General features: G+C 40.5%; 1 protein-coding gene across 1 annotated transcript in view; it reads left to right on the plus strand.

The window, feature by feature from the left end:
* Nucleotides 1–25,591, plus strand: part of epha3 (eph receptor A3) — a 445,799-nt gene that overhangs the window by 370,372 nt on the left and 49,836 nt on the right. Inside the window, exons 4-5 of the mRNA XM_070976190.1 lie at nucleotides 811–966; nucleotides 6,436–6,771. Coding sequence (XP_070832291.1) covers nucleotides 811–966; nucleotides 6,436–6,771 — 492 coding nt within the window. The remainder of the gene's footprint in view (nucleotides 1–810; nucleotides 967–6,435; nucleotides 6,772–25,591) is intronic.

Below are 25,591 nucleotides of genomic sequence, written 5' to 3' on the forward strand. Positions count from 1 at the left end.
TAACTCTGCAGTGTTTCAGATTTCTCTGATACCGTGATGTCTTTTCTATTGAAGCCTTCAAAGACATGAAAAAAACAAAACTCTGATCTACTTATGCTCTCTGTGCTAATGAAACTCATCTATTGATTTAAAATACTGTTCCTAAACAAAGTTGGAATATTTGGTTTTGATACATAACAATACATGGAATACAATAAAGGTAAAACACTCCTTCACAACTGCCTCTAAAAACACCCTCAGACAGGTGTAATACTTTGTGTATTTACATGTACAGCCTTTCTGTCATTACTTTCAGCTTTAATCATTAATTAAGAGTTACACACCTGCAATAAATAGAAATTAGCCGTTATCAGTATCCTCAGGATTAACCCTGAAAAGTATGAGTTGATTTATGTGCTTCCCGTGTTTTTATTCCAGTTGAGAAAATGAATTCTTTAAAAAAAATTGCATTGAAAGGAGTCATGAATATGTGCTCTTTGTGTCTGTGAAGATCAAAATGATACTTTTTAAATACTTACAGTCAAAGTTTCCAAAACCAGAGCAGATGGTCTCATTATATTTTAATGAAGCTCGCTGCATCAATTTCCATATTTGAAAGTAAACCTGATTTTCATGAATCTGTCAGAAGTATGAGTTATGAATTTCTGATGAATACAAGACATAGTTAGCATAACTGATAATGATTAATTCATGCTGATTATTGAGAGACACCAGGTAACTGCCTCTTGTTGATTCACGTCACAGGTATGGCTGCAATCGAATCCAGCTTTTCTCTTATATCCTGTCATATTGTCTTTCTGTCACCCCCAGCATGCCACCCAGGCTTCTACAAGGCGTATGCTGGAAACATCAAGTGCTCAAAGTGCCCTCCACACAGTTTCAGCTATGGAGAAGGGGCTGCTTTCTGCCACTGTGAGAAGGGCTTCTTCAGGGCTGAGAAAGATCCTCCAACTATGGCTTGTACACGTGAGTATACCAGCAAGCAGGGTTTACTCATTTGACACAAAATCACGTGGATGCACAGAGCTTTAAGTCATCCTTTCTGATGTGATCAGAGTCACTGTAACTATGTTAAATGGGAATTCATGTGAGATTTCTATACTTGTGTTTGCCTGACAGTCCGGGTAAGTTATTGCTTCGTCTCTAGAGCTGTGGTCTCTCCAGTGGCCCCTTAGAATTTGCTGCGGCTGTAAATCCAGCCTTGTCTCCAGGACCGATCTGGTGTGACACTGTACATTAGAGAGTCTCTGGATGAATTGCATGGCTTTTGTTCAGCTGCCTCGTCTTCATTGATGATTCAGTGACTGTCATTACGACTTCATATTTGCATTAAATTACAGTTTAACCGGACTAATTCTCCTTTAATTAAAAAGCCATTTAGCTGTCACTGAGATAGACGCGGGCCACATCTAAGAGCTCTTCAGGGTGGTAGAGTGTATTTGTCTTTTACAGCAAGACAAAGCCAAGTCATTGTGGAGAAGCTGTGGGTTTACAGTTGCCTCCTGGATGCCATTTTGAAGAGGAAATCTTCAGAAAGGCCTGGCTCTTCATGTAAAGTTTTCATCTCTAAATTTGGACTCAGATGATGCAAGAACGGCTTGCTTTTGCTCATAGAAATCCATCCTTTTATACAGGCTTTCTGGTGCAACAACAGTCTTACTAGACACTCACTTTAACAATTAAAATGCCTTTACTGTCACCGCATGGTCATGTTAGACCTTTAAACAAAGTCCAACGTGTCAAACAGACCTCATGAAATAATAGGCCCTTTTATAGTAGTATTCCACCAATAGGAATCTTCCACTTAGACATGGTGGTGTAGCCTAGAGAGGGCACAGACTTCTAAAAACTCCAGTGCATCACATGACTGGGCCCACAATATTCATCAAAGCTGAATTAAAGAGCAACATAGTGAATGCAGAATTTGGAAGATGTGTACCATTCTTGAAAAAAGAGTGATTAGTCGAAACATTTCTTTTGTTTTTAATGGAATTCAAATTGAACTTTTCTCAGGTGGTGAAACTGCTCATTCTTCTTGGCAAAAAGCCTCCAGGTCCTTTAAATTCTTGGGTTGTCTTACGTGAATGGCACATTTGAGATCATCCCAAAGTGGCTCAGTAGTATTCAGGTCAGGAGACTGTGATGGCTGCTCCATGTCCTTCACTTTTTGTCTGCTGTGACCACTGAAAGGCTGACTTGGCATTGTATTTTGGATCACTGTCATGTTGGAAAGTCCAAGTGCGTCCCATGCGCAGCTTTCGGGCTGATAAATGCAAATTGTTCTCCAGTATTTTCTGATAAGATGCCGCATTCATCTTTCCATCAGTTCTGACAAAATTCCCTGTGCTGCTGCGGCTCACACACTCCAATTACATCAGCGATCCACCTCCATGCTGCACAGCGGGAATGGTGTACTTTTATCATAGGCCTTGTTGACTCCTCTCCAAACATAGTGTTTGTGATTGTGACCATAAAGTAAATTCTTGCACTCATCACTCCAAATGAGTTTGTTCCTGAAGTTTTGAGGCTTGTCTAGGTGCTGTTTGGCGTATCGCAAGCTCGCTGTTTTGCGGCGTTGGCACAGGAACAGCATTTTTCTGGCAACTCGACCGCACAGCCCATTTTTGTTCAAGTACCTCCCTATTATGCATCTTGAAACAGCCATTGCACTTTTTTGCAGAAGCCTGCATTTCAGCTGAAGTTGCTTGTGGCTTTTTCTTTGCATCCAAACCAGGTTTGCTGAATCTTTGTTAGTCTACCTGACAGTGTCTTCAACCGAACCCCTAATATTACACTTCTTCTGATATGTAAAATTCATAAATGTCTTTGTCCATAATGAGTTTTGGACCCAACTATGTTTGTTCGCTGTTAGGCTTAAGATGGATGTGTAGCAGTTTGTCTTGTAGGACAGCATCTCCTAAAATGGATCAGTGGTGGTTTAGGGAGGATCTGATGAGTATACCGTCACTCTCAATAATACCCTAACTCCTATTTATAATCTACTTAAAGTTTTCTGCTTCTGTTCTGTATGTTGTGATAAATACCTCTCTATCTCTTGTTTGTTTGGGAGCATTTCTTTATTCCTCTGTCCAGATGTTTGGCTCTAGTGCAATAATGGTCAACTGGCAGTCTGTGGGCCACATTTGTCCCTCCAAAGTTTACCATCTGGCCCGCAAAATGCTAATGAATCAAGAAAATGCACACATGTAACATTACTCTCCCGTAGAAGATGCCCAGACCATACTGACAGTGATTGTAGATTATCTCTCCAACTCCCTGCAGCAAGCCAAAAAGTTTATAATTCATTGTTGACCTATTCTACAGAATTGGGTTATTCTCCACTCCATGCTCTCTACTCCATAAATCCACTATCAAACTGCTTGCCTCCCAGGCTGGACATCCCCTCTAGCCGACAGCATCTCACTGGCTAGACTATGAGAGGTAACTTCAGATTTGTCAGAGAAACTGAGTATTTTGGTATTTGCTTCCTGGGATCCTGAAGAATTTTTAGTTGAGATAAGGACGCATTCATTGGTGGTTGAACTGTGGGTTTTGTATTGAGAACTGACTGCCTCCTTGGTGCAGGTCTGAGAGCATTTTCTAGTTAAGTATGTAGTTATCACTGTGGATTTTCCATGTTTTTTGGGAGACAGATCACACTGATAGAGGCTAATAAAAATAACATTAATTTTGTAAGAAAGTGAAAATACGAAACAATGATGAGGCTAATTAGGCCTAAATAAATGGGTTTTTTTGTTTTTGTTTTGTTTTTTTGTTTGAATGTCCCAGTCTCACAGTCTCAGCTTGGAGAAATTCTGGCCCTTGAACAAATGTAGCTGAGGACCCCTGGTCTACTGTATGCTTTCAGAAGGGTAGTATTTCCCCACTCCTTTTTATTGGTATGGACAGAAACTCAATTTCCCATCACAAATTCTCTTTGCACTCATTGTAAATAGTTTCTTCAAGCAACATGGGATGGAAGCTCCTGGCCTGTATTATCCTAAATATAGATGTATGCAGATCTAAGTCCCTTTATTATCTTTAAGATCATAAGATCGGAAAGATGTATGCTCTGCTTGCTGTTATTTAAAGACAGCTTGATCTTAGGGTTAATGCCATTCAAAAAGACATTGGAAGCTTGTAGCTGTGCCTCTGATCCAAAACAAGAAAAACAGACATCATCAATGTACCATTTCCACGAGATAATGTGCTTATAGATATAAACCTGCATAAAAAGGGCAACAGCAAGCCCCCATAGCACAGCCCCTTCATCTGTTTCAGGCAAGGTACTACAGGTGAAAAGGCTTAACATTTTAACCAATGGATATCACCATGATCACCTGATCAAACAGACAAAGAAAACTGTGTCCTTGCTTCATCTTACCTCTGAAGGATCAAGACATTACAGCATCAATCAGGCTGATAGCATCTAAATTATCAGTGCATGTAATATACAACACCAGCAAAAGCGACAACTCTACTCTGAATAGGGGCTTTGATTTAACATTGAATTTTAGAGATTTTAGTGCCTTGTCCAAGGGCTCTTCAACAGTTATGTTAGTGGTTGAACTAAATCTTTCAGGCAAAAGTACATTCAAAGGTCACTTTTGCTCTCTGTACAAGCACACACTGTGTATAAAGGGTTGTGAGAGTGTTACAACCCAGCAAGCTAAGGGGACTACCATGTCTATTCTAACAAGCTGTGAGTTCTGTGTTTACTCACGTACTACATTTTAATCAGGAGCTTGTAGGCTAAAGCATAAACTATTTGCTTGATGTCTAAGTAAAACTAAAAAAAAAGAAAGAAATGGAGATTAAAGACTGAGGGTCTGAGAGGAAGACAAAGGTAGAGAGCAAGAAAGAGAGGAGAGGATGTCACAGGAGGACAGATAAGAGACAGTGTAAGGGCTGGATGGAGAAGACAGTGAAGAGAGAAAGGAAGGAGGGTTCTGATACCAATCTCCCCCTCGAGGAGAATAGAAGCTGATTGATGGCAGTGGGGTTGCTCTGCAGGAGGGGAGGTGGGTGGATTCTCCTCGATGGAGAGAATAGAGGAGGTGAGATAATGGCCGATAGAGGCAGAAGGAGATAAAGAGAGAGAGAATGGACATACGCTGACAGAAGTGGAGGAGGAGTAGGAGGAGCTTTCCTGTCTGCAGGGATTTTTAGCAAAGGTAGGGAGGCAGAGGGATGGAGGGATGGTGAAGGAGAGGGAAATATCCCATTGTCTAGGCAGACAGTGAGCTTGGCAGGACGGGAGTGTTCAAATCCCTCAGGTCTTTTAACTCCACCCTGTTGACAGCTGGCTGCCTCCTATAGCACAATACTTACCCTGACACACAAACACATTCATCCAGGGAGCACAAAAATACCTCAACGAAGTAAGGTTGTGTGGTACAGCAGTAATAGAAGTTATTCAACCCTAACAATTTTATACTAAAATGTACATGTGTGAAATACAGTTGTTACTTTTGGAGGGATTCTCTAAATATAGATTAATAGACTATATTAATACTTGTGCAGTGCATGTAGAATTCAGTCTTAACTGTGGTGTACCTCAAGGGTCAATTTTGGGTCCTGTGCTTTTCTTAGTATATGTGTTATTGTAGCTTCACTCCTGCATAGTAATACTGGAGGCTTGGATACTCTAAAGGACGGCTCTGGTGAAATGAAATGTCCTGAAATCCCTCTCAATGCTCAATGTCAGTGAATTTTATTAGTTTTTTGGTTTTGCTTTTTTTAATTTTGCCTGTCTCCACCCTCCTTTTATTGGTTCAGAAGTATTCTGACATATGCAACCTTTTGCACAAAAAACACAAATCACCCACTGTTTAAGAAGGACAGATCAATTGGAAGTGTGTAAAAGACTTTGGAGATTAGACTCCATCGATGTGAAGCATCTTCATTGAGCGTGGACCCATATGAAGACAGGAGATAGGACAGGATCGAGATGCTTGTGGTGGTGGAGTAAAGCCAGCTGGTGGCTGATAGAGATTTAGACACTGGAAAAAAGGTGGCAACAGTAAGTCTGAAAGACAGGATGACAGAATTTCATTGACATTTAAAGAGCGGTTTCCAGTGGCCGACTAGCTCAAGGAATGCACGTTGAAAGATCATTGGCCAGATATGGTGATGTCAGAATTGTGCATGTGAGGACTTTGACAGCATGGGAAAGCAGAAGCAATGAAAAAAATAAATTCGAGGGTGGGCCAACATTACCCCTGCTGCCTTTAGAATCCATTTTAACATTTTATTGATTACCACAGAAGACACGTTTGAGCACCATTTTGCATTTCTGAATTCCTGAAGACCTTGACCCTCAATCATCAAATAAAGCTTTGCTGTCTGGTTCAATATCAAGACCAACAAGCAAACAGGACTGTGCATTTCCTAAGCCAAGAAATGATCCTATTTATTTTTTTCTTTTACCGACAGGCCCTCCATCTCCTCCCCGCAACTTGATGTTTAATCTCAACGACACCTGTCTGATGCTGGAGTGGTCGCCACCCAGCGACACCGGGGGCCGCCGCGATCTCACCTACAACGTCCAGTGCAAACGCTGTGGCCCCGAGCCCGACCAGTGCCAGCTCTGTGAGGAGGATCTCCGTTTCCTACCGCGACCGTTAGGCCTGACCAACGCCACTGTCACTGTCATGGACTTCTCAGCACACGCCAACTACACCTTTGAGATTGAGTCCCTCAATGGTGTGTCCAACAAGAGCTCTTTCCCTCGCCAGGTGGCCATCATTACAGTCAGCACTGATCAGGGTGGTAAGTAATTATTTTTCTAATTTTACTTGATATTTAGAGATACTTCTATGTTGTGTTGCTTTTACAGCAAAACTCCAATCTTGAAAAGATTGATTTTTGATCCTTTCCATTACATGTTCAGTACTATTGAAGGTACGTTAAGTCTATTTTCTCATAGCTTGTTACTTTTACGAGTTTATTATCTTTTCCAGGACTGTCACACCTTTCTTATAGCCCTGTTATCACAGACGTCTATGTGTGGTGCCGAATTGAATTGAAAGCTGAGATAACAGTTTGATAAGCTATTTATTAAATTACACATTAATTAATTATCAGTAACTTTGATCTTTGATTAGCTGTATTAGCTCTGTATTCTATAGTGAGATGTCAGTATATGTACATCAATGTATGACTCATCTGTAAGTACATGAAAGAGATCACATACATGCTTTGATGGGATTTATATAATCACACTCTAGTTTGGTTCATAAATGCATTGCTACCTCTCCATCATTTGGGTCCCATATGCTCGCAGAATAACTGAAATCCTAAACAGATTTTGGTGAAAATTGATGGAAGTTTGGCCATGAGCCAGGGAACACCTCATTATTTTTGGCAGGACCAGCACAACCATTTCTCAAGAGTGTTTCATATTTGATTTCATGACTCATCAGCCCTGCGGGAAAATTAATTTTTTTTCGTGGATCTCAGAATATTACAGACCACGGACCGGTGGATCGATCATTGCATATTTTTAAAGGTACCCTGTGACTTTTTTGACCACTTGTAGCGCTGTGAAGTACTGTTTTATGCAAGGGTCTCTGCTTTGTTTTGATTTCCTTGCATACAAATTGATGATGCAATACTGATTCCTGCCAATGGTTACTTTTTTCAAATTGATAGTATGCATAGTTAGTTAAGCACACAATCTTTACCATGGTGGTCATGTGTAGCCTGTGGTGCAGTTGGTAGAGGAAGACAGGCCTACAGCATCTCAGAATGACATTACAGTTAATATTTTTATTTTTACATCCTTAACTGCTGCTTTAAATGATGGCAATAGGCCAAGGAGAGGTTGTCTCTACCTACCTACTTGCTCTGAATATGGTTTTTATGCTGAAAGACCCATATTTCCTCAGGGATATGGTTTGGTGTGTAGAACGCTTATGCTTTTAATTTGTTATTTGCAAACACTGTGTTTTCTGTTTTCTACCACCTCCCTCTCCTGCCCTCCCCTGACTATTCTCTTTCCCCTTTTTCGACTGGCTGTTTTTCCTCCTCCTTCTCTCTCTCCTGTTTTCTTTTCCAAACGTGTTTGTTTTTTCTTTCTTCTTTGTTCTCCTCTCTTCTTTCTCTCCTTCCCTCCATCCTCGTGTTGCTGTGGGAGTCTGGGACAAATACATTTTCTCACACAGCCAAAACACATTAAATGCATTATTCTGTGTCACTGGGGACAACTCTAGCCTTTACAGGTAACTCAATGTTACATGCAGCCTTTTTATTTCATTAGGATGCCCAGTTTAGCACATAGTCATGGCAGGTCCCCAAGCTGTGCACAAGGCCCATTTCATCACTAATACACCCAGCTGCAGCTATTTAAAATGCTCAAGGGAAGAGGCAGATTCCTGGCCATCAGCCAGTGATAAGCAGCCTGATGATGTATTTTATCAATATCACCTTGACAGCAACTAGAGTTTGGTCAGTGTCATTCCTGTGCTATTTGATGGAGGTTATTGATTACATAGCTGGTTGTAATTGTACAGTGTGCAATCCTGCCCATGTGGTTTGTATTTCAAAGTATTTGTGAATATTTCACAGTACGGTTTCTCTTTTTCTCTCCAGTTGTGGTGTCAGATCCTTTGCTTAATTCCATGGTTAAAAAATACGCCATTACAAGTAAAAGTCCTGCATTCAAAATGTAACTTCAGTAAAAGTAGAAAAGCATTATCAGCGACATGTATTCATTATGCAGACACACACCTTTACGAGTGATACATTGCATGATTTGGATATTATTACTGAAAGGCATAATGAGCAGTCTCTGCTCTTTGCCTGTATTTTCTAATCTTAGTGTCGCTTGATAGATCTTCAGCATGCATCCAAGAGGAGGTTGAGCCAGTCTGCCTTTAATGTTGGAAATTGTCAGTGTGTTGCCAATTTTAGGTCGTTTAAACGCTGCTAGTTAGTTTAATAGAAAAACATTCATATTTTATAAGCTCTTCCTATGTTTTACATTTAAAATCATGGTCAGGAAAGTAGTTTGCAATTAAAGCTGTCAAGTAGATGTAGTGGAATAACAGATACACTGTTATTATGTTTAGACGTTGGTCTACGGAGTAGTACTAAATGTTCTTATTTACATTCCACCACTACAGGTGCCGCATAATTGATGCTAGCAAATATTTGAATGAACAAATCGTTTGAACTTACTGGAGGTCTTCACTGGTGCGTTGTGCATCTGGCCCAGCTCCAGTTGAACACCTCACCTTCTCAGCTTTTGTGCATTTCAACCTTAAACTGTTCTTCAAAATCCCTCAAGTATTAAGGCCAAGTGTAGCCTTCTTTAAACAGTGTGGGAGGGTGACTTACATGATTTTCCCTCAAGGCTTTCTGTAGATGTTCAAGCTATTACAGTAAGTGCTTGCTGTTGAGATCACTTGACTCAACCCACGCTACTTCCTGTACATGCTCGACACTTCCTGCGCATGCTGCAGATTTGTTTTTGTATCCCTGTCAAATACTCAGTGCTTGTTGGTCAGTTTGTTCATATTCCTGGCTACTGTACCTCTTTTAACCAGATGTAGTGTCGCAGTTTTCTTGGTAGACTACTGTTTGTATGTTTAAATTCTTGAATCATCTCCATTCACTTCTTATCCCTGCATCTCTAATGATACAGCTCATAGTGTTGTTGAGGAAAACTCGTTCTCCACATTTGCATTTGTGCTTTGTGAGTATTTTACACAACATACAGTCTTGCTTCACATTTTCACACCTCAGCTAGGAGCTCATTTCAAAGGATGTGTCACTGAAATGAAGATTAAAATGTATATAAGACTTGCTGTTCCTGGTGAGGATGCAGGACAATGATTCATGCATACAGATTTTTCACATAGTCTCAGTTACTACTATTGTAAATTTTGAAATTAATTGATTTCAATGAATTGTTTCAAATAGAATCAAAAGACTGATTTATAAATAATTCTTGAAACCCACTGATTTCGTAATTGAGGACAGTCTTACTCCACTGCAAGATATATTAGCTTGTTTGAAGGAAATAGGATTGAAGTTTTTTCTGGAGGTGCCAGTGTTAGCTAAACAAATCATCTTAACTTCATCCCTGGGCCAGATGCCGAGTTAACCAAGTTGAAGATAGTGATTGTTCACTGTGTAAGTTGCTCGACAAGGTAGAAACTTCAATCTAAATCTTAGCACAAATCTGTGAAGTTGCTTTATAAATAAAGATTATTTTAATACTATTAAGCCTTGAGACTCAGTCTCACCACAGTGTGGTGCGGCAGCATGGGCCTCTGCAAAGAGCAGTGATGAGCTTAATTTTATATAGCAAATCCTACATTGCACAACTTCTTCCAACTCTTTCAGCTGGAGAAATAATTCTGCTTCTTCACTCCCCTGTGTCTGACCTCCTTTAGGGCAGCTGGCTTGTCTCTGCACAGTTGCTGTTTTGAACTCTACCATTTGGTGGGAAATCAACCAGACTAGTGAATAAAACAGGACAAAGCCATGTGATGTATCCATACTCACACACACACACACACACACACACACACACACACACACACACACACACTTGCTCAAATGTAGTGGTAACAGACTGGGCTTTGCTGTACAGCTAAACCTGCTCAGTACACAGACTGCTGTCCCAGTCTATCGCAGAAACTGCTTTATTTCCACAATTTACACTTTTTCTGCAGTTGCAGTTACTATTGTAGCAATGATTACTAGACTCTCTTCATCAGATGCACATCACTGTGAAACCCACTGTTAGATTTGTGTGACCTGTAGATGGAAGAATTTGATCTCATTCTCTGCAATGTATTATGCTGCTTTTTAAACAAGAGCATTTATCAGAAAAGGACAGCTTGCATGCTGCAGTGATACAGTATGCATACACACAAATACTTTGGCACTTATGCTTCCTTAGAAACATCTACCTAAACCTCTCTGTGATGGGTTGTTTGGAAAGGAGCACAGGAAATTCTAACACCATTAGCATAGCATCGCCATCAGCAGAAATGAGACAGCCATGCGAATTCCTCTGTGTTGTGAGGAATATCAAGTGTCTCCTGTTATAATGTACGTTAGCCATAGATAAATTAGACTTAGTCATTAAAATGCAGATGGCCTTTTTGGTCAATGCTTTGTGTCAGTGAGGTTAGTATATGATTTGTTGTGCCTATGATGGGCTGTTTTGGGCACACACACACACACACACACACACACACACACACACACACACACACACACACACACACACACACACACACACAAACTGTACACATGCATGAGCGGCATAGAAAAGCTAAGGCCTGTGATAATTTCCTGTCAGGCATAACCTTTTTAATATTTCGTGATTCACACAGTGAAGCTCATCTGATGTATGCATGAGCATCAATCTTTATAAAACACACACACAGACACACACACACGCACACACACACACATGCACTGAGACTCTGTGTGAAGAATTATAAAGAATACGGATTAACAGCAGGGGAGTGTCATGGCCTGGAGTAAATCCCCTCATATTTGGAGAAAGAGAAAAAGCGTCGGGGGAAATTATGTGTGCATTTGCAGTTCTTGAAGTCGGCACCAGGAACGTGGCACTGGCGTTATCTGGCAGACTTGTACATTTACAGCGGGCTTTAGGACGGGGAGTCTCACGTCCACCAGAAGGGGCTTTTTCTTTTTAACACTGAGTAGAAACTCTGAAGGCCATCAACAGCAGGCGGACACAGGAGAAAACGCAACCTCCCGTGAGCTGTACCTTCCCACATGCCTTCATAATCACTATACAAGCGTATTCTCCCAAACATCAGACAAGAGGTGTAATTGCTGCCTTGCTCAAGGGAACAATGGGTGCCTTCCCAGTAGGTGACCGGGTCAGGAAGGAGAGAAAAGAGCCAGAGGCAGCTGGAGGACAAGTAGCAGCTGGATGAGGATGAGGAAGGTTAAGTGAACAGAAGTGAAATGAGGGAGTAAGCCTGAGAGGTAAATAGAGAGAGGGGGGTGTTATGAATGTGGAGAGCAGGAGAGGATCAGGACAGAGACAGATGAAGTGACAAAAGACAGAAGAGGGTGAAAGAACAGAGAAAATGAGAAGCACAATATAAGAAGATGATTGAGTGAGGAGGGGATCGAAAGAGCAAAGAAGTGGGTGACAGAATGAAAAAGAGGGTAAATCAGGTGACAAATGTGGGCAGAGGATAAAGAGAGTGCCGAAGAAGAGATGCAGACATACGCTGTAAAAGCTTGAATTTGGAAGTCTTTGCCTCAATGATTAAGCTGAAAACAATTTCAGTGATCATCCCAACTAACTTATTTGCTTCAACTAACTATCAGGTGGACTCCAGCTGTGGTTTAGCTAACTGCTTTGCTCATTTTGCCATCTTTGTCATCAGAACAGGGCCATATTGTCTTCTCTAACCACTGACAGCACCACCACACAGATGAGCCAACACCTCTTTAAGACTAAAAAGATTAAAATTCTTTAAAAAAAACCTGCGTGTTCCCTGATATGTATTACATTTCATTGTATGTAGTAGAGACTGGTCTGGCCACAGATCATCTCAGGTATGGTAATAAGCAAGATCATTTAGAGAATGTACTGTATTAAAAGTCTCCAGAAAACATTTTTCTGACTAAAATTACATGAAGCCTGATAGTAACATCATGTACTTTCGAATACACAACATGCAGAGTTAGGGGGGGAAACTGCACACGCCTTGCATATGTGAAATTCTTTCTCTGCTTTTAACCCATCCTTGGTCATTCTTTCCTCCGCGGCAGACCAGGAGCGGTGGGCTGCCAGCCGATCGGCGCCCGGGGACCAGTTCCTTTGCCGTCACCATTGGTCAGGTGGTGATCTTGTTGCATGTTTTTAGTGGGGGTATTTTTATGGAGGATACCCCAGGTGAACACAGGGAGAACATGCAAACTCCACACAGAAAGGCCCTTTTTCCTCAAGCAGCAGGCACCGAAGGCATGGTGGAGGACACGCCACCAGCGCCCACAGCGGGAATCGAACCGGGACCTTCTAGCTGTGAGGTGACAGTGTTTCCACCGTTCCACCATGCCACCTTAAAAAGTCTGACAAACTTTTCATAGTTTTGTTAAATACTTGAAAAGCTGAAGTTTAAAACTCAAAATTGAAAAATTTCTTAAATAAAGTTGCCCAGAAAATTTGAGTTAGCTCAGCTTTTTTGTTTTCACTGTGCGTGTGTGTGCACGTGTGTAGGTATGCAGTTGCTACACACCATGTGTGTTAAGACTGTAGATTGCAACAAATATGCATTAGAAAGGAAGCTGAGACATTATACAGTGTGTAATATCTGTTTGTGTGTGGTTACATTTAGCTCATTTGAAAGACTTTTGTGTATGTGTGTGTACAGCGTATGGACAGGAGGATTTCAGAGGTAATAGCTGGATTTCATAATGCAGTCTTGGAAATAAGTGGCGAGAGGGGGTGGACAGGTGGATGAATGCAGAAAGAGTCAAAGGAGGAGAAGGAAAGAATGGCCTAGAAACAGGAGAGTTGCTTTAATCACAGGAAGCAGCTGGGTAATTGTGTATGTCACAGTAAGCAATCAGAGACAGATCGGGTTCTCAGTTGCAGCGACGCATCGGATCATTCTTGCAGTAACTTGAGAGAGTCTAATCAGACAGTCTTTTGTAGATGAAAAGCCGGTGGGTAAAACTAATCTCGGATCTGCATGATGATATGGAATAAAGTGGGAGGAGCTGGCGAAAGGAGTGCTCCTCACAAACTTGGCATTGACTGCAAGTGTCCAGATCATTTTCATTTGTTTCACTCACCTGAGGGCAGATGTGGAAGTTACAACATCCAAACATCCGTCAACGAAATCGAAGTTGTTGTGAGAGCACTTACCTGCGTGCAAATGCGCTGAACTACATGTAACTTCAGGGTGAATGGGTTTATCATAGCAAAAGTGAATGAAAGCACACAATCAAGCTTGCGCATAACGAGTATATAGCTCTTGATGAGTATGTAATTTTTCATGACACTGATTATCTCGGCGTTAGCCGTCATTATCTTTATAATCTGCATCTGTCGTCGACTTCCTCCAGTAAACGGTGCAGACGACATGGATATGCCAACACCACGCAGAATCTGAGACTTCATCAAAATCTAAATTGATTGGAGAATGTGCTTGCCTTGCATGCAGCTTCCTACACCATACACACTGAAAGTTTGGAGTTAATGGTGTGCAGAAGAAGGTGTAGTAATGAAAGATTAATGAAAATGATGATTCAGTGATAAACCTGAAGGTGTCGGTGCAGAATGCTCAGGGATGTTACCCATTACAGCAAACCTTATCCTCACTCTTCTTTGCCATCTGTTGCCTGTAGTATATCATACTTTTAACTTGTCTTCTAGAAATTACATTTATATACAGTGAACAGCAAATGTGTTTTAAAGGAAATGTGATGCTGATTGAATTACGTTTTGTTTTAATATAATGAGGAAATGAATGTAACTGGCAGGTCATAAAAATGTCTGAACATATGTTTGCTGACAATTATTTCATTTGTTTTCCACCAGAATCGGCAGTCTTGCAATACACAACTTACTCATCGTGACGACAGCATTGTTCAACTTTCTGTGGTTAATCCCAGGGAAAGATCGTGACCTTTGTTGGAGCTTATACAGTAAAAGCACGATTCCCCCTTTGACCTGCAGTTGGACAGTGTGTGGTTACCAGACCCGAGGATCAGAAATGCATAAAGGAAGGTTTTAAATATAATACAAAATATATTTAAATAGATTTTGAAATGAATAGGAACCCAATGCAGAATTGGAAACATATGCTTTTATGAGCTCAAGGCTTATCTCCAATGTTCCTTAATTTTGTGATGAATATTTAATTTGCTAATATCAAAAAACCCACTGAGGCAAGCAATGGTGTTGACTGACATTCACATCTGCAGTTTTATCTCTTTTCATTTTACATGGTAGACTCCTTGACTTTGACAAGCAATTGTACATCTAACTTTTGTCACAATATACTGCAGTAAATGCTATTATTTTGAAATGTGAGTTACTCCATAAAGACCGCTTCTTGTGGCTGTCTTTGCTGAGAAAATGAGAATGAAATGATCTTGTAGCATCTGACAATGCCTGCACCACAACACTGTTATCACTGCCCCCATTAATTACCATTTTTTCTTTTACAAGCACTGGCACTACAACTGTGTCCACATTATAGCGTCTAATTTTCCAGCCCCAAAATGATTAAAAATGATCTCAGTTATATGAGTTATGCTTGTTTTCCTCTTGAGGCTTATTGCTCTGTTACTAAAACATCTATAAAAAGTAAATGAGCTGAACGCTAGATCTAATCTTTGTCTCCTGCTTCACTATTTTTTTTTTTTTTTCACATTTGACTCTAAGTAGGAGTGAATATGTTATTGTGTATTTATCAAAACAGCAATTGTTGCTTTAACAAATACACATTCACACACATTCTTCGAGATGTGCTGACATGTCGAGAGAAACAATTATAAAGACAATAGGCAACAACAAACAAGAGCATTTTTAAATGTTCTTAACTGAACTGCAGATGCTCTGAAGCTGCTTTTTCAGCAAATTTGTTCAGATACATTTCTTTTATTTGTTGGTTGTGAACAGGTTTAGTTTAATTTGGTTTAACAGACAACAGGTGCTGTTTTTTTAAACACAAATGATTAGATTCAACGGCTTAAGTCCTGCCAGGAATTCTTGGTTTTAAAATAATTGAATATTGTCACTGGCTGTCAAACGCCCACACTGTGTATGCCAAACCTTGATAGCGTCATGTGCACAAAATTGTTTAAGTCAGATTCTGAATAGTAAAACCTCTGGCCCACCTTGATCTGCGATGGCCCTCTGCCATGCTCCAAGCCAGCACCGACATAATTATGCAGCAGTGGCTAGAAACGAATAGTGTGTATTAAACTCCTGGCCTTCTCAGCCACCGTACCCCTCCCAGACAGCCCTCTCCCGGCACTGCGCCACGCTCTAACTAACTATGACAAATTAGCCCCACACTTAATTACTAGCCTGGGAAAATCACAATGATGTTTATTAGGCGCGGCATCATAAAGCGGTGTGTCCATGCCCTGAGACCAAAGCACCGTGCCGGAGAAACACTAATAATAACAACAGCCATACAAATTGGCTGAGTGGAATGACCCGGGGCCCCGAGGCACCGGCCGGGGTGGGGCGAGGGGGAAGGTGACTTTCTGTGGATGAATCAATACTGTTCTCTGCTGTGCTCCTGTGCTGAGCTCTGGCTGCCATTGTGGATCTGCCCGGGGTGGCTGGAATCCACTCTGAGTGTGTGCGGATGTTTAACCAGTCACATTGTGGGGACTCCTGTCGTGCGCCTTCCTTATGGGGACATAATGCGAGTCCCCATAAGTCAGGTAATGCATATCACATATATATACCATAAATCCTTCACGTTTAGGGTAAAGACTTGGGTTAAGGTTAGGGAAAGGTGAGGTTTAGGTTAGGGTTTGGGAAGGAGGGGTTATGGTAATAGTTAAGGTAAATCTCCAAGAAATTAATCTAAGTTTATGCAGCGTCCCCAAACGTGATGAAAATATGACTGTATGTGCGTATGTGTGTGTGCGCACCAGTGGGATAGATTAAGCTGTGATCCTTACTCCATTATGGGTTAATAGGAAAAAAGAGTGGCTCATGAAAAATGCTGAATATATCACATTAGACGAGAAGTTTTTTCCCTTGACATACAGTTATATGGGTATGTGTGTCTTGGGGGTCTTCTGTCTGATAAAGATTAAGTATGCATATGTGTGTGTACTGTATGTGTGTGAGAGAGAGAGAGAGCAACAGAGACAGAGACCAGAGCTGGGCTGGTGGCACTGGCCTTGTGGAGAGAGCGGTCGTAAATAGAGCCTCCATGCCTGCTGGCTTATTAACAGTTGATTTATCTGCCTCTCTGTAAGGAATGCACGCCCTTGGCATCCAAGCCCAGGGATCGGCCCCAGGGGGCCCCAATTACCCAGTATGCCATGTGTGTATGCGAAGGTGTGTCAAGGCAATAGCTTGCGTTGCAGTGTCATGGATGTCGTGTGTGTGCACGTGTCTTCATGTTGCTGTATACATCAGTGCAACTATTCAGTATCAGGGTCATCTTCATCATCACTCTCCCTCTCTCTCTCACACACACACACACACACACACACACTCAAACATGCACACACTCTTCTTATGCCACCTGTGGAGGGAGATATGGGGGGAAACAATAGGATGAGATGAATGTATTCGGCAGCTTTCTGCCTCTACAGTGATTCATCAGCGTGCTTATCCTGCTGATGTGCCTTTATCTTTATTTTCTTCTTCTTTTTCCATCTCTCCCTCATCTTTCTTTGCTTCTCATACATTTACATTACGGCCAAGGGTGTGTGTGTATTTGAATTGTGTGTGTTCATCATTGTAAGCGCTGACACTACATGCCAGTATATTTTACTGTGTTCAGTTTTAGTTTAGTTTATTCACATCATCCAGGAGATACAATTCATGATATATACAACAAGCATTTTTACACGGTCGGATGTGTGAAAAGGCTTCTGTCTGTTAAAGCAGCTGTGTGGCATTGATTTACTGCATTAAGGCTAAAGTTTAAAGGCCTTATCTCATTTTATTCACAATGTTTGGCTTTCTTCCCTTGTGCCTTTCAAGGCTATGTTTCCTCGATAATCCTGTCTGTGTTGATGTTGATCAAATGTGTTGTTTTTATCTCCCCCTGGCCAATCTTTTTGTCCAGTGAAAGGAGTTCACCATTATAATGTCAGTACAGTTTGATTATAAGTGCGGTAACATATGAAGGAAATAAGTCTTGAATGTTAATAAAGCTTTACACCCAGTAAGTATGAGTTGCTGCCCTACTTGCCAGGAGGCAAAATGGGCAATAAGTAAATAAGTAACACCCAGTAATAAAGATTTCTGAGACGATACTTGAGGGAATGAACTTGTAATATTGAATTTGCACTGCATTTTTTCTTATATCATGATTATTATGTTAAAATTCTTCCCGATTATTACCCACAATAACATATAGACTTATAATGCATTTCATTTTTGGTTATGACAGCAGATTTCCAATTGGTTTGTGAGTTGTAGTTCCCCAGAGTTTCTAATTGCACAAGCGTGCTGACTATACAACCTCTACAAATTGCCCCCAGTTTAGAAAAGCTATGTAGGAATTCCTTAATGTTCAAGTATTGTTCTGGCCTGTCTTTGCCTGGGTTCCACATAATGTGCAGCGCAATCACTGTAATTTAATTATCACTGGAGGGCAGAATATGATTAATCATGACTCTTCACAAAGTTTGAAAGTTGATTCCCCAGATCAACAAACTGAAAATTCTGTCATTCTTCCAAAAAAAAAATATTGCTAAATACTGCTTATTACTTGACTGCCCTCATTAATCATCAACAGCGTTCATTCTCCAATCAATCACAGTGCATTTCAGGATTAGATTTCAGAATCTACTTCAGAATTTATTTCACATAATCACATTAGATATTTTATAGTTGCACTTTTGTTGTGTGCAGCGTCTTATCATCCCCAAATGCTCCAGTATGCATATTCTCGACTCCATACTGGGTCTGCTTATGTTGATTGGTGAAGTTCAAGCTGAAAGACGCACATTACTCCATACTCCTCCCTGAGTGTGTCAACACGTTACACCAAAAAGTGTTGAACATGTTATTCTCACAATGTTTGTTCCTGTGAATCTAAGCATTTCTGAAGGTGACTTATTACTAAAACATGAAACTCATTTCACTTTTTGAATGTGAAGGTGGGTAGAAAATGTGATGAAAATGGATTAAAAATATTTGATGTATCTGGAACTTCTAATGAGGTGATCCCAGTTCATGTAGGTGATGTATTTTGGGTACAGTCTGAGAGATTACACCTCTGTGCTCCTGGTGCTGCTCAGAGGCAACGTCAACAAGCAGCTACACACTTCCCCTCCACTCCTGCAGCTCACCCTCATCCTGAGCTCCCAACATCTATTTAATAATTTATTTCATTTCAAATTATATAAATTCAACAAATTCAAATTCACTTAAGCTCCATCCACATTTTCAGGAAGGATTAGCTTTTCATAGAGTGAATTGTCTGCTACTGGTTGCTGTTAATATACTTCACCAGTGACCACACAACTAGTTTATCAATGATAAATAAAACCTGCAATTACTGATTTTTCTCCACTTAGGAGCAGCAGAAGACCAAGCTGTAAACACAACACTGACACATTAGCATTCGGTGCTGACAAAGCAAGTAAAAAGCACATGTTGACAGTTCATATGAATATTACCTCAATAGTTTAATTGGAAATAAAAGATCACCAGCTTTTCCCCACACTGGCTTCCCCACAGTCCTCATCTCTTCATCTTCACTCTCATTCTTTACTCTCTACCACTGGCGATGAATACCAAGCAGATCAGAGCAGGCCTCAGCTCTATTACTGGAAATAACAAAGTGTGTGCTGTTGTCGCTTTATTCCCGAGTTCATTCTAACTCGAAGAATACAAAGGATTTTTTCCCCACTGTCATCAGCGTTCTGTGTGTTATTGTTAGTGTGTGACCTCTGGTCGCTGTAGTAATTACTATGGGAGCAGAAGTCAGGTAGCGTAGTATAAAGAAAGAAAGTCTGCATATGGAGGAAGGTCAGGCCAAACAAACACGGGACTTTCACCCAGGAGACGGCTGTCCCATGTACCATGTGTCCCATGTGAAACCAAAAGTCAATGTTTACTTATTTTAACATATTTAAGTTACAGAATCTACATAACAGTAACATTGTAACCCAAAAGATGATATTTTGAGGGAAAAAAGCTATCTGTAAGCTGCTGATAGGAGCTAAAGAGTCAGTTAATATTTATCTGTTAGCTCATTACTGAAAGCAACCCATTTCACATACAAGTAGTCATGTGATCCATTGCGAATCTAAAAAATATTGATTACTGACGCTTTAACTTTTAAGGCAACGTGGACAAAAAGTCCTTGAAGTGGAACGGACGGAATCATTACAGCAATCCTGAGCGTAGACCAAGCCGAGTGTGCGTTGAACCTCATTATAGTTTCTTGTCTATGATCTTGCACCAGTGAAGTACTCGATCTGTGTACTGTATGTGTTTATTTTGACAGTACTTTCACAAAGTTCCTCTGCTTTCCCAGTGGTGTCTATGCACTTCACCCCTGCAGGAACATCCAGGTGGCCATGGCGTATAAATACAAATTCAACCACAACATCCCTGCTTCTATTCCAGCTTGGGACGCTCGTCTATGCATGTGTATATGTATTCATGTATTCATGTATACAGATGTCATTTTCATGACAGGTGCATGCATATAGGTTGCCTCTATGCATGTATATGTATGTCATACAGCTCAGTTGAATTTTCTTCGGTAACTTTTTGTTCGTTGATTTTCAAGTTATTATTAGAACCCGTGTACATGTGACAGTCAACCCACACAGACTATACTGCACTGACACACGCTGCTTTTTAACAAGGTGGAGAACACAGAGATGTAGTGTATATTTTATACATTATTTAAAGCTGGAGGGGAAGAGATCAACACCAAGGATATTCAAACCCACTCGTGCTATATCATGTCTCCTTCTAATCTTATTCCAAAGATATGGCGTGGTACTGACATGACAACACTTCCTCAAACTTCTCATTATCGAGGATAACAGATGGATGTAGCTACTGACTTATTATCCAGCTAATCTTTGACTTCAAATGTGCTGATTTATATTATCTATTTCAAAATTAATTATTTTGCCCACCCCAGCTTTCAGATTATTTATCGTACTCAACATTTGAATTCAAAACTTAATCATAAATCTGTCCGACCATTAATTGTTGGCATGCTCTCATATCTCAGATCTCATAACTGGGATTCATTACAATCACCTTCATTTCTATGTGGATGTTCTGCAGTTGGGGGTGAATGAATCAGTCTTTATAAGAATGACTGCCAAATAGTATGCATGTATTTACAGTAGATTTACTTATTGATGTTGCTGGACTCAGCAGCCATAGATCTGCGCCACCATTGCACATGACAGTTATACTGGGACCAGCTCTGACAGATGTAACTCACTGTCACTAATTGGCTTCCAGCAAACCAGAGGAGCTGTTGTGTGTCTTTGAAGGTGTTCACCCCCAGTGTACCCCTGACCTCTGACTGCAGCTCTTCCCCTCTCCTTCTCCTGCTTTCTAACTATGTACTGTGTAACTACAGTATCTCTCTCTGCTGCCCAGCCTATAATCACGACAGCCACCTTTGAAGTGGGACGCATATAGATGAAAGAGAACGGGAAGAAAGGAAGACAGTTTTCAGAGAAGGTGTCAACAGCGGAGGCGAGGCAAGGCAAGGCAAGATGACGCTGTATCATCTTTGTGCTGTAGGATAAAAGTTCCTTTAGCGTACAGATATTGCAGTTAATATATTGTAAATGAAACTTGGGTTAGGTGAGATGATTTGACCCTGGGTGGAAATTTTTACCTTTCTTTTGAAGCAGATGCATAGCAAGTCAAACACGTTTACTTCTGTGCAACACTTTGATAGTGTTTGATCGCTGTTAGATCATCAGTTAGACGTCCAACTGTGCTCGTATCCCAAACCTGTAACCAGACAGAACATTGATAATTGACAATCTGCAAAACCCTCCCGACTACCTTCAGCTGCAATGTTTTGTAACCAGCGTTTTCCAATATTTTCTTCCACAACATGTGGCCATGGAAACCAAGTATATACTGTATACAGTATACCCCGGACATAATTCACCAAATTTATTTCCAAAGCTGTTTTTGTTGTTGCATTCAGGTGCTCGGTTTCCACAGGAAGACTCAAATGAAAATATAATTTAAATCTCTTCATAGTCACTCTGTGCTGTGAACCTCTTCTCATCTTTATTGAGCAGATGAGAAGGTCTCAGCGGTAAATATGTGTTTGGTTTTACACACTTTATAAAGCAGACCAACTTTCAAGCTCACCTATCACTTTGAGTGCTTTGGGGAAAAGGTGGGTGCCTCTGGGCTTGTGTGCGCATTACAGTAAGTTCTTTCAGTGTGTGCATAATGCTGTTTGTTCTCCTCTGGCACTCTTGACTTTTAATAGAGTGAAGTCCTCAAGGAGAGCGAGGGGGCACACACACACACACACACACACACACACACACACACACACACACACACACACACACACACACACACACACACACACACACACACACACACGATGGGCTCACACTGTTTTCAGCACTCTTCAAGAGGCATTATTAATCTTCACATTGAAACTGATCTGTCCGTGAACCCGTCAACCTAAGGCTGCACCAAGCTCCTTTGGTTTAGATTATTTTTTTCTTTTTTAACACTAAAATGGTGGTTTTAGAGAGACAAAGACAAACAAGGAAGGCAAAAGATGAGACAGTAGCGAGAGTGGTGCTCGACCTCTTTCAGATAACTACCCTTTTATCTAACTTGCGATTTAAATCTTTCATAAAGATGAGTTCATATGAAAGAAGTTCATTTTGGCCTCTTCACCTTTACTTTTGCTTGCATTGCTATGATATTTAGAGCTGCATATGTTATTTGTGATATACTGTGTGTTTATTTGACTCTGTTTATGATGGTCACATTCTGTAAGCAGTGTTTCTATGATGCAAGTATGCTAAAAATCATTGAAATTAAGTCAGCCAGAAACCTCCCGACCTGATTAATTAGCACAGCTAAAGTGATAATTTTGGTTGAAAGTCATCGATTATCACTTTGGGAGTGATAATTAATCAGGGCTGACACTAAAAAGAGTTTGTTCTCGCTATTCCCAACTTCCCAACTAAACTTTAGACTTTAGCATGAAAGTTGTTTTTTGTTTTGGGTTGTTTCATTGCTGGTGAAGTAAGTTCAGCAGCTGCAGCTCGTGACAGCCGCAAAATAGTTTATTTCAATTAACTCTGGTGTTGTGGACAACAACAAAAAAAAAACGAATAACCTGTTAAAATAGGTTGCATGCTCCTTCAAAGGTTTAAGTAAATGAACCTGAAACCCAAATCTAAGTTTGCTGGTAACTAGTCAACCTTTCACAAAAGCTTATGGAGGTAAACTCACAGTTTTGTCCGCGCCAGTTGAATAATGCTGTATTCGTAAAAAATTAGCATGATTGAGTGCACTTGTCAGGAGAGAGCGCTCTATGTATTAGGAGACTGGAGTGCTGTGTTTGCAATTGTGCAAATAGCACTGTGCACACACACACACACACACATGCAGACACACACATGCATAAACAAATGCACAACAGAACGAAAGCTGTGTGAAAAACCCTGCACCTGTAATGGAGTGATAATGCTGAGTAAGACAGACACACACAGTTTTACACACACTCATGCACACACACAGACATAATGACTCTAGCTCCATCAAACTGGCGTGGGCTTTAGACTAGTGACCTAAATGGGTTGGGATTGCAGCATCATTGGTGATTACCAGTGAAAGCCTTGTGATATATAGCACCTATAAACAGTCTATAGGGGAACAAATTCACACTGGAGCACAGAGCTACGTGACAAATACTGTATATCCATCATCAGGAGACATGTCTGCAAATCAGGGGCACATTATAACATCATCAACCCTTAAAGTAAAAGCAGTTTAACTTTCAAATAGAATATAGAAGTACATCACTGTTGCAAAAATTGCCACAAAAATGGCTCGTACTACTGTATGTTGCCAATTTGTCATGTTCCGCAGTGTCCTTGTTGGTTAGTTTACACATGAGTTGTTGCTTTTTCACAAATCAAATCACTTTGTACCCTTTGGTCCTTTCAGATGATTTTGCCTCTTTGGAGCTCAGTACATTGACTCACATCACCTAATAAGATCCGCATTTGTAAGCTGAGGATGCCTGGAAAGTGTATTTGTGATTTTCTACACATGTTTGGCATCAGAATAAATAATATTAAATGTATCCGAATTACCACTAGAACTGACTTTATTGTCCAAGTGTACACACACATACAAGGAATTTCACTCCACTTCACTAACACAGGAAAAGACGTACAGCTAAGAACCATGACAAGAAATACTGAACAAATGAAGGTTAAGAATGGTAGAAAATAAAGAAAGGTCAGCACTGCATAATAGTATGTGGGAAAAAAAGGCTCATAGATATAGATATAGATATAGATATAGATATAGATATAGATATAGATATAGATATAGATATAGTTCTTTCTGATATAATTGCTACAAAAGTTTTCCAATGTAAGAAATAATGCACAGGACGTGGTCCCGTACTTGACCTTTGGTTTCATGCCACAGTCTACCTCTGCCAATATGTTAAAGAATGACCTTGAGTGCGTGATTGTATCGACGATATCAAATGATTCAGCGTACAAATTAATAATCCTACAAACGATCAAAGACTTCCCCCTGACAGCTGTCAAATGTAATGGAGCTGTTCATTACAGTGTTCGTCCACTGCAAGTATGAACAATTCAAACACTCTGAGGCTTCTTCTTTCAACACAAAACAAATTCTGGAAACAGAAATAAAACGAGAGCATGAGGGACAAGCAGAAGAAAGCCCAGAGGTGTTTTTCAGTGAACCTCCCATGGCAGATGGTTAAGAGTCAATGATGAAAAGAACAAACAGACAAAAAGGGACAGAAACTCGGCCAAAGCTTTGCTCACTGCTTTATCCAAGTCAGTTTGTTTTGTGGAGAAACTTCTATAAAGTGACCCCTAGATCTGTGTGTTTATTTCCATTTAGACACCTTATGCATTATTGATTCTCACACTATTAACACATTAGAGTCTGCTGATGGCCAGCTGTCTGAATATGTTTCTCCAAGTCTCACGGACAAAGCACATCTATTAGTTCTTGTATGTGTGTGTGGACATTAAACGCCCATCTATTAGGGTATTCGCCACATGTTCGTGTGTGAGTGTGTGTGTGTGCAACACACCCACAGATGGATGACACGCATAACTCACACACACATGCCTGGCTGGCAGTAAATCCCCACAGGCTACACACTCCCGTTACCAGAAGGTTTTGCTGTCAAAGTGTCCTTGAGTAAGACAGTCAGACCCTGCCTGGTCACTCATCATAAGAGAGATAAGAACCTCTGCCAGATTAGTAAAATATTATGTGAATATTCTTGTAAAGAGGTGCATAGAGACAGCACATAGACCGCTGTCAAGTAATTTAATTTCATCTTCACGTTCCTCGGGGACAAGCAGCAATTTTCTTCGTAAGTGTGTTCACCTCAGTCATACGTTTCTCTATCAAGCGCAGCAGTCTCATTAGAAAACGTTATAACAGTTATTTGTTATCACATCATATACGGAGGCACAGTAACAAATGCTCAGCTTTTTAATAATGATAGTACCAAATTTCAGGATTATCTTATTCATGTATCTTTACACAATCAGTCATTAACATCAATAGAAATTTTACAAACAGTATCTAATCCTAACCATAACCCTAAGCATCAACTTTACACTCCAGAGTGATTGTCCCAGGTTCTTGTAGTTGCTTCTAGGTTTCATTTAG

The sequence above is a fragment of the Chaetodon trifascialis genome, chromosome 12, assembly GCF_039877785.1.
Source record: "Chaetodon trifascialis isolate fChaTrf1 chromosome 12, fChaTrf1.hap1, whole genome shotgun sequence".
Lineage (NCBI taxonomy): Eukaryota > Metazoa > Chordata > Actinopteri > Chaetodontiformes > Chaetodontidae > Chaetodon > Chaetodon trifascialis.